We start from the raw sequence: 9,191 nt of genomic DNA on the forward strand, positions 1-9,191 counted from the left end.
CTATATTCCCTGCAGAAATATGACCCCACGCTAATGGTACATGCCCTCCTCACTGCTCTCTCCTATCCATACTGGGCTGCCTCTTCACCATGTCCTCTTACACTGTGTACCATCTATAATGCCTAGTCTCTATCCTATTCCCCCTCACCAAACTCCTTGGCTTACTATCCCTTCCTGGCTGTAACCTTACACTGTTCCCCCATGCTACCCCCCACTACTCAGTCTTTATTTTGTGCCCCCTCACACTTTTCTCCCTCCATACTGTCTCCTCACATTATTCCTCTCAATAGTCTCCTCACACATTTACCCTCTCACTCTCCATACTGCCTCGTCACACATCTCCCCGACTCCCCATACTGTGTCTGCACCCATCCTATCACTCTTTCTCCCCATTCTGTGTCTGCATACATTTTCCCCTCACTCCTCATTCTGTGTCTGCACCCATCCCCCATAATGTTTCCTCAGACATTCACCCATCTCCACTCTTGCTCCTCATATTGTGTCTTCAAATTTCACCTGTTCCACATATTGTGTCTGCACCTGTCCCTTCAAACTTGTGTCCTCAAATGATCCCCGTTATACTAAATCTCCCCCAAACACACATTAAATCTCCCCCACCACACACAGTAAATCTCCCTCAACCCCATTACACTAAATTTCACCACTCACAGTAAATATCCCCACACACAGTAAATCTCCACCCACACAGTAAATACCCCCACACACAGTAAATACCCTCACAACCAGTAAATACTCCCACACACAGTAAATCTCCCCCAGCCCCATTACACTAAATTTCCCCCACACAGTAAATACCCCCACACACAGTAAATACCCTCACAACCAGTAAATACTCCCACACAGCAAATCTCCCCCAGCCCCATTACACTAAATCTCCCCCACACAGTAAATACCCCCACACACAATACATCTCCCCCAGCCCCATTACACTAAATCTCCCCCACACAGTAGATACCCCCACACACAATACATCTCCCCCAGCCCCATTACACTAAATCTCCCCCACACAGTAAATACCCCCACACACAATAAATCTCCCCCAGCCCCATTACACTAAATCTCCCCCACACAATACATTCTCCCATACACAGTAAATACCACCACACACAGGAAATCTCCCCTACACTAAGGGTACGTGTCCACATTCAGGATGGCCGGCGGTTTGGATGGAGCGGCAAACTCGCTCCGCCCACAGCTCGGCCCCCTTCTTGAGACGCGATGATGCCGGAAAGTTCATTGCACACATCCGGAATCATCGCACCCCACACATAGGGCCCTGTGTTTTACCTTGCAGCGGCGCCGCAAGGTAAACGGACATTGTGCGATCTAAAAAGACGCGCTGCATGTCCGGAATCGCAGGGCCGCCGGATGCGTCTTACCACGCATAGTGGAGACGGGATTTCATAAAATACCCTCCACTATGCTGTAACATCTGGACGCTGCATGTTTGATGCTGCGTCTCTATGCAGCGTCAAACATGCAGCGTTTCCTGAACGTGGAAACACACCCTAAATCTCCCTCACACAGTAAATACCCCCACACACAATAAATCTCCCCCAGCCCCATTGCACTAAATCTCCCCACACATTACATTCTCCCACACACAGTAAATCTCCCCCAGCCCTGTTACACTAAATCTCCCTGCACACACAGAAAATACCCTCACACTAAATCACCCCCAGTTACTTTTAATATTCGATGTCTTCAGCTTACCACCAATGTGCGCCTCTCACTGGTCAGAACTTCAATTGTACTCGCATCTGAAAGAAGCAAGTACGATTGACCACTGGGACCCGGCGCACTGCAGTTTCTCGGAGCCAGCTATCAGCTGGCTCAGAGAACTGCCAACTCCCAGTCCGGGGGGCAGCCATGTGCAGCCGCTGAGAGAGACATTCGGACCGTCGCGTTAGGCGGCCCAACTGCGTCACCTCCCTGCCGGCTACACATGCCACGGCTGCGCCTCCCCCTAGATACGCCTCTACGCACTCAGATTGAAAACCGTCGTCTACACGTGTACACTACTTGGACTTAAGACCCAAAGTGTTCAGGGCACTGAAATATTATCTGTCTAAGCAGCAATAATTATCTGGAAAAAATTTCTTCATTGAAACAGCTTTGTCCTACCAGTTCTGTTATTATTTCTTACTGCAATTTATTTCCTTTATGCAGGTCCGTTCCTCTATACCAGTACATCGGATCTGTGCTGTCGAACGGGTAGATGAAAATGCATTTCAGCAGCCGAACATGATGCAGATTATTACACAGGATAGTGAAGCACAGGGAGGCCATATCATGTACATACAATGCAAGGTATGGATCTGGGATATATTTTCTAATTAATGTTAACTGATCAAAATGTCAAATAAAGTGTGGTCATCATTAATGGAACTCTTGATTGTTTATTATAAAAAGCCCAAAGTCACAATTTATCACAGCTTTCACGCTGGCGTAAAAGCTTTGAAAACTCAAAATGTAGGCAAAGTCAGAGTAGTGCCAAAACTTTGCGACTTTTGGCATTTTCAGGCCTGTGTCTTCCAGCTCTGCCAAAATGTGTTGAGCTGGGAAAGGGGCATGATGCCACAGCTTGTCTAATTAATGAGCTGTCAAGTTCCGTATGCCTGAAATCTCACTCCAGTGCCTGAATGTAGTGAGATTTCATATGTAACGTACAGAGGCACACACCACTCATCAGACAGTCCAGATTAATGAAGAGGCAAGCACTTCTTTATCCATCAGAAGCATCTGACTCCAGCAAGCCCCATCAACAAGACCACCATGAATCGGGCCCTAAATCTTCAGAATTAATTGGATATAACGAGTGTCACTGGAATAGTTTACCAGCATGTCCAAATACATTCAACAAAAAAGTTTACCCGTCAACATACTGTACATGCAGTCATTTAAAAAAAAAATAATGAAGAAACATCTTGTATGATATGGACAGGGTTAAAGGAGCCCTTTCATAATACTTGGCTACACAACCTCTGGCGAAATTGACAGCGTCTAATATTTTTTTTTTTAGTCATCTTCGAGCTTCTTGCACCTGTCTGCTTGTAGCTTCTTCCATTTCAATTCTCTCACGCTCTTGAATGTTTGCTGAGTACTTTTTCCCCAATAGCAGATTTCCGCTCTCTCCAAACATTTTCAATTGCCTAGATATCAGGACTTATTGAATGACAGTTTAAATAGCCCATCTTTTCCTTCTTAACTCTTTTTCTGTGCACTTTTGGGTGTGTACTTTGGGTGATTATCCTGCTGTAGGATCCATTTTTTTCGACTTAAGCCGATCTTTCACTTCAGAGTACTTTTCCTTCTCTAATTCTCTGATGGTGTCCCAATTTCATTGATCCTGTCAGATTATGTGCACACACAGTTTTTTAGGTGATTTTTTATTGGATCCTCTCCATAATCCTACTTAAAAACGTGTCAAAAACTCTGGGAAAACTCCTCCTATTCATTTCTTTGGGACACCGACACCTGCTGTAATATTAATATGAGGAGGCATTTTTAGCTTTTATTTATTTGGACGCAACTAATCACCGCAAGCATAGAAGCAATGACAGGAACGGGTAGTTCCACTATGAGGTACATGGGTAGGTCTACCCCCCATTCACTCGGATTTTAAATATTTAGCCATTTTTATTTTAGTATATATATATATATATATATATAGTTCTTATCTAAATATTAATATATTTTTTACCCTTTATAGTCATATTTGTGGTACCTTGGCAGTCTTATGGCTCCAGATATGAATTGGGTACCATTTGGGGCTTTATGTACGTACAAGCAGTTTGCTTGAGGTTTTTAAATTACTAGGGTGCTTATGAGCATAAGAATCCACTCAATATGAGGGGTATATTGTGACAAATACACAGGTTTTAACATATGATTTTTAATAAAGAATTTAATTTTAAATAACAAACACATTCACATACACTATGGGACAGCAGAGGGTTAATAGGATATGTGCAATCTATTGCTGTTCCTGATAAGTTAAATACAAGAGCCAAGTTTGTAGTGCAAGGATAGCTGCAGCAATGTAGTGTCCTTTTGGTATACCCAAACCATTCAGCTGTAGGGGCGGATATGGGCGGACTAGTGGCACTGGCAAAACGTATAAAGGGAGGAGATGGTATGACAAGCATTAACCCCGATGAAGAAGGCTGTCTGCCTTCAAAACGTGTTGGTTAGGTGATTCCCTTTTTGGCTCCAACGCCGCCCCGTACCTTTGTGACATCACAGTTCAGGCACGCGCGAACAGGCGCCGGCAGCCATCTCCTTTCAGCGGTAACGAGGGACGCCTTCGGCCGGGGCTCCCTAGGTGTCGCGCTAGCTGCCACACGCCTCCCCGCTTCCTCCCCCGCATACTCCACAGCAGCAAGTAGCAGACTTTGGATCTTTTCTTTCCCCTTACACATACCCACGCCGACTGGACACACCTCCCAGAGGCATCGTAACACCAAGACTACACGTGTACCACCAGCGGGGTAAGCACCGACCTGCAGTGTTATGTGTACACTATAGTCACTGGATCAAGGGGAACTTATTACTATTATCATTATCTACTTCCTGTCATTGCTTCTATGCTTGCGGTGATTAGTTGCTGGCCACACGCCTTCCAGCACCTAGTACCTAACCCCTAAGCGCGGCATCACACTTTCGTGTAGTATAGAAATATTGATCAGTTAATGGACACAGAATGGTCAGATTTTGGCAAGACAAAAGTTTTGTCGCCTTATAATATAATGCCCCCAATCCTAGTTTACATCCTCACCTGTGCTCAGTAAATGATTGGTTAATTAGTGTGTGTGTATAAAAAGAAACCCAGCACCCCAGACCTTCACTTGAACTTCAACTTGAGCTCTCACAACATGCCAAAAATCCACCCTGTGACCAAAGCCTGGATTATCAAGAGGCTGAAGACCAGATCCACTGCAGAGGTGGCTGGCACCTTTAATTTGTCTCAGTGTCAAGTACAAATAATTAAAAAAAGATTTGAAGAGACTGGAGATGTGTTTGACAAGCCCAGGTCCGGCAGACCCCGCATGACAACTGCTCAGGAGGAACGTTTGTTGGTTAGAAAATCCAAAGCAAGCCCCTCTTCCACTGCAGCAGAGCTCCAACAGGCCTGGTCACCTCACGTCCCTGTGTCAACTAGAACAGTTTGTAGGATTCTGTCTCAAAATGGCCTCCATGGTCAGAATCAGTGCCCAGAAGCCAGCACTAAACAAAAGGCAAATAACAAACCGTGTGGCCTTTGCAAAGTCCCACAGCCTGCTAAACAGATGGACGCTGCAAAAGTGGCAGAAGGTGGATTTCTCTGATGAATCTTCAGTAGAATTACACCACAGCCGCCGCAAATACTGCAGGAGACCTACTGGAGCTTGTATGGATCCAAAATACACCCAGAAAACAGTTAAATTTGGTGGTGGAAAGATAATGGCCTAGGGTTACATTTAGTATGGGGGTGTGCGAAACATTTGCAAGGTGGAAGGCAATATCAGTAGCCTAAAATATCAAGAAGTATTAGCGACCTCTTATATTCCAAATCATAAAAGGGGTCAAATTCTGCAGCAGGATGGTGCTCCATCTCATACATCCATCTCTACAACAAAGTTCCTCCAGGCAAAAAAGATCAAGGTGCTCAAGGACTGGCCAGCCCAGTCACCAGACATGAACATCATTGAGCATGTTTGGGGTAGAATGAAAGAGGAAGCTTGGAAGACAAAACCAAAGTATCTAGATGAACTCTGGGAGGCATTCTTTGCTATTCCTGATGACTTAATTAATAAATTGTATGAATCATTGTTGAACCGCATGGATGCAGTCTTTCAAGCTCATGGAAGTCACATAAAATAGTAAATATGACTCTAATAGCACCACAACTTCATTCACCAATGTTATGCAACATATATTTGTATTTTAAGTTAATTATTTGTTTGAATATCACATTACTTTCTGTCGGCGACAAAACTTTTGTCTTGCTGAAATCTGACCATTCTGTGCCCATTAACTGATCAATATTTCTGCATTGATGCCAATTTATTTTCTTAACCTAAACCACATTTCGGAGGGTTTCAGCTTTCAAAAGAATAATTTATACAACCAATGGATGAATTAGTAACGTCAGGTTATAAGCTTTTATTTACATAACATGGATAAGTGACATAACTTTTGTCAGGGAATGTAGACTAAAAGAACAATTTACATTTTATTTTTAATCACAGCTTTCATGCGTCTTGGCATGCTTTCCACCAGCCTTTCACACTGCTTCTGGCACAAAAATTTAAGCAGTTCTTCTTTGTTTGATGGCTTGTGACTATCCATCATCCTCTTGATTACATTCCAGAGGTTTTCAATGGGGTTCAGGTCTGGAGATTGGGCTGCCCATGACCGGGGTTTGATGTGGTGGTCTCTTAATTTTTGCCAGAGCTGTATACCTATAAAGAGAAAAATCAGACAAACTGAACATTTTGCAGTGGTCCCTTAATTTTTGGCAGAGCTGTATATCCAAGCAGCTCCACTAAATACTTTATTTAAGCAGCTATCTCACTGCTTACTAAATATTCAGGGGTGCCAATAATATTGACCACAATTGTAAGTCATCAGATTGTATGAGACAAATGAAATATTGTTTATAATTTATTCTGCACAAACAGAATGTAAATGACCTGAATCAATGGCTGTCTGCATTGCGCAAAGTCAGCTTATGTAACCAGCGCTTGTTGCCAACCTATCACCCAGGGGCCTACCGCAACGCACACTGGACATGCTGCCTGCAAAACGAACGTACAGGTAATAAGCATATACACAGTTTAACATATATTGCAAGTTCATCGTTTTCAGATCGGTTGTACTTGGTCTGTTTTCCAGTTCGTGGCTGCAGTCGTACACATTTGGCTGTAACTCTGGGGGACTGGAGTGATCCTTTAGATCCTGACGCTGAGGCTCAGGTTCTATATCGACATCTCCTGTCTGTAAAGGACATCCTCAGGTCTGCAAATACATCTTCTCTTCTATTCTTTTATTCTATAGCGTAACTATCTGTAAAATAATAGTAACAATAATAATAAATTATACCGAATATTTTTCCAAGCCTGACACTTTCGTGCTGTCTGGGAAACCTTTGATCTTTTGATTCCTTTTTTTTACATTAGGAATAAGTATTTGGATGGGGCACAATGTGCAGCTGGGGGAATGCCAGAGTCTATAGGTCACAATGACAAAGGTACAGTATCATCTCTGTGAAAATCTTGTTACTTCAAGGTAGTATCCTATGAGTGATGTACGTTTTTATCTCTGTCATTTGTCTCACTCAGGTTCCACACCATCTTCCCCAGGTAGACGGTTACTCACGGTGATTGAGGACTTACAAAAAGCGCACCAGACCTTTGAGAGGAGAGAGCGAGAGGACATGCCTAATCACGGTCAATGTGCCTAAAACCAGGGGCATAACTGTAGTCTGTGCAGAGGTTGCCCTGGGGGGAGGCATAAGTTCCTTTTGGACCACAGGCGAAGATTAATTTTTATTAAAGACCCATGATAGTTGGAGACCCTGTTGAAGATTTTGCATTGGGACCCACAAGCTTCAAGTTACGTTACTACTTTGACCACAGTTCATTATAACCTGGGTCTATGTCTGAGTCCTTTTTATTGCTGATATCACTTGGCCAAGTTTCAGATTTTTGTACTTTTTTTTTTTAAGTTCCTGATTCCGAACAATAAAATGTAAAAAAAAAAAAAAATCAAACCATGCAGAAATTTTGCCCTGTTTTATGTGTATTCTATCTCAAGGGAGGACCACAAAGTCAGAACTAATTTGCTTTCTTGGTGGAAATGGAAGTGAATTTGTCAGCAATTTTGAACGTTGTCCCTGTAGGCCTGAGTCGGGCATGTTTTAAATACCATCATTTATCATTGTGTGACCAGCACTTTGCCACTACCTAGTTTTTTTTCTAGAGAATGTAGTACACACGTCACCAGCATCTTCCCGGTGAGAGGTTTTATCTACACTTGTCAGCTACACAAATGGTGTCAGTCCTGTCAGCAGGTACAATAGCAAAGGTAGTCCAGCAATGCTAAGGAATTCATTGTGGGGCTCTGGTACTGTTGGAGAGTACTGTACATTATTTAGGCTAGTGAAAACAATTTCTGTTATTTCTTTAGGCTGTGCCTTTATTCAAGATACATATTTTTCACAGTATAGTTTGTCATGAAAGTACTAACCATTAGAGTCACATTAGAAGAACATGGATACTTTTTTTTTCCAGAAAAAGTATTGCACCTTTCCATGGCTTTTGTTGTGTATTGCAACTCAGCTTCATTGAAGTGAATGGAACTGAGCTGCAATTCCGCACACAACCTCTGGACAGGTGTGGCCCTGTTTCACGAAGTTCACATGAGCATATAAAAAAAATTGTCCAATTTTCATCCAGAAAATAAAGATGAGTTTTCATCTGCATTGTCATCCATATGGGACCAAATACAATGTATTCATAAAAATCGGATACTATTTGGATGATCCGTTCTCTATAGGATCCTTTTTTTTTTTCTGCGCAGCCCTAGACTTGAATTGGTAAATTTAATCTGAAATACAGAAGAGACTAGTGCATTTTTGTCTGAACAGCCCAACCTTATAACATTGGTCTGAATGTAAAAATAGTCATGTGAACGTGACCTTTTTGTGACAAAATGGCTATATTTTTCTAATGATGTACAACTTCTTTCTTTTTCTCTGCATCCTGGATTTTCTAAATTTAGGTTCACAATTTTTGTAGGTGGAAAATGCACTTCAGGAATCACTCCAAGTGTTATTTTTTTCCTGAAGGATTTTCTGAAACAGTTTTGAAGTGACTTTTAAGAGATTTTTTTTTACCACAATGTTTTTTTTAGAACATTTTTACTTGTAATGTTCACAGCAGATTCCATGAGAAATTCATCTTGACAAAGTGACATGTTGAGGAAAAAAACAACTTGTCAAATGATTAGTACAGTGGATTTTCCATTTAATTGTATAGGAAGATAAATGATAAAGACACTGCAGGATGACTTGTATATTGGGGGTTGATATGAGAGATAAGCTGCAGTATAGGGCTCTGTGTACAGAGGATGAGATTAGCTGAGTTATGCTGCATTCTGCTGAGAGTTCAGTGATGTGAAACTGCAAC

The 9,191-nt window shown here is 42.3% G+C and overlaps 1 protein-coding gene across 4 annotated transcripts in view; it reads left to right on the forward strand.

Moving 5' to 3' along the window:
* Nucleotides 1-7,789, forward strand: part of RASAL1 (RAS protein activator like 1) — a 210,858-nt gene extending 203,069 nt beyond the window's left edge. For 2 of the 4 annotated variants that reach the window (XM_069759894.1, XM_069759906.1), the window contains 4 exons: nucleotides 2,191-2,331; nucleotides 6,684-7,018; nucleotides 7,182-7,252; nucleotides 7,344-7,754. In XM_069759894.1, coding sequence (XP_069615995.1) covers nucleotides 2,191-2,331; nucleotides 6,684-7,018; nucleotides 7,182-7,252; nucleotides 7,344-7,465 — 669 coding nt within the window. In that variant the 3' untranslated portion in view covers nucleotides 7,466-7,754. Of the gene's footprint in view, nucleotides 1-2,190; nucleotides 2,332-6,683; nucleotides 7,019-7,181; nucleotides 7,253-7,343 lie in introns of all 4 variants that reach the window. The other 2 variants (XM_069759909.1, XM_069759900.1) reach the window with 2 other exon arrangements.
* Nucleotides 7,790-9,191: the final 1,402 nt, after the last annotated feature.

The sequence above is a fragment of the Ranitomeya imitator genome, chromosome 1 (assembly GCF_032444005.1).
Source record: "Ranitomeya imitator isolate aRanImi1 chromosome 1, aRanImi1.pri, whole genome shotgun sequence".
Classification (NCBI taxonomy): domain Eukaryota; kingdom Metazoa; phylum Chordata; class Amphibia; order Anura; family Dendrobatidae; genus Ranitomeya; species Ranitomeya imitator.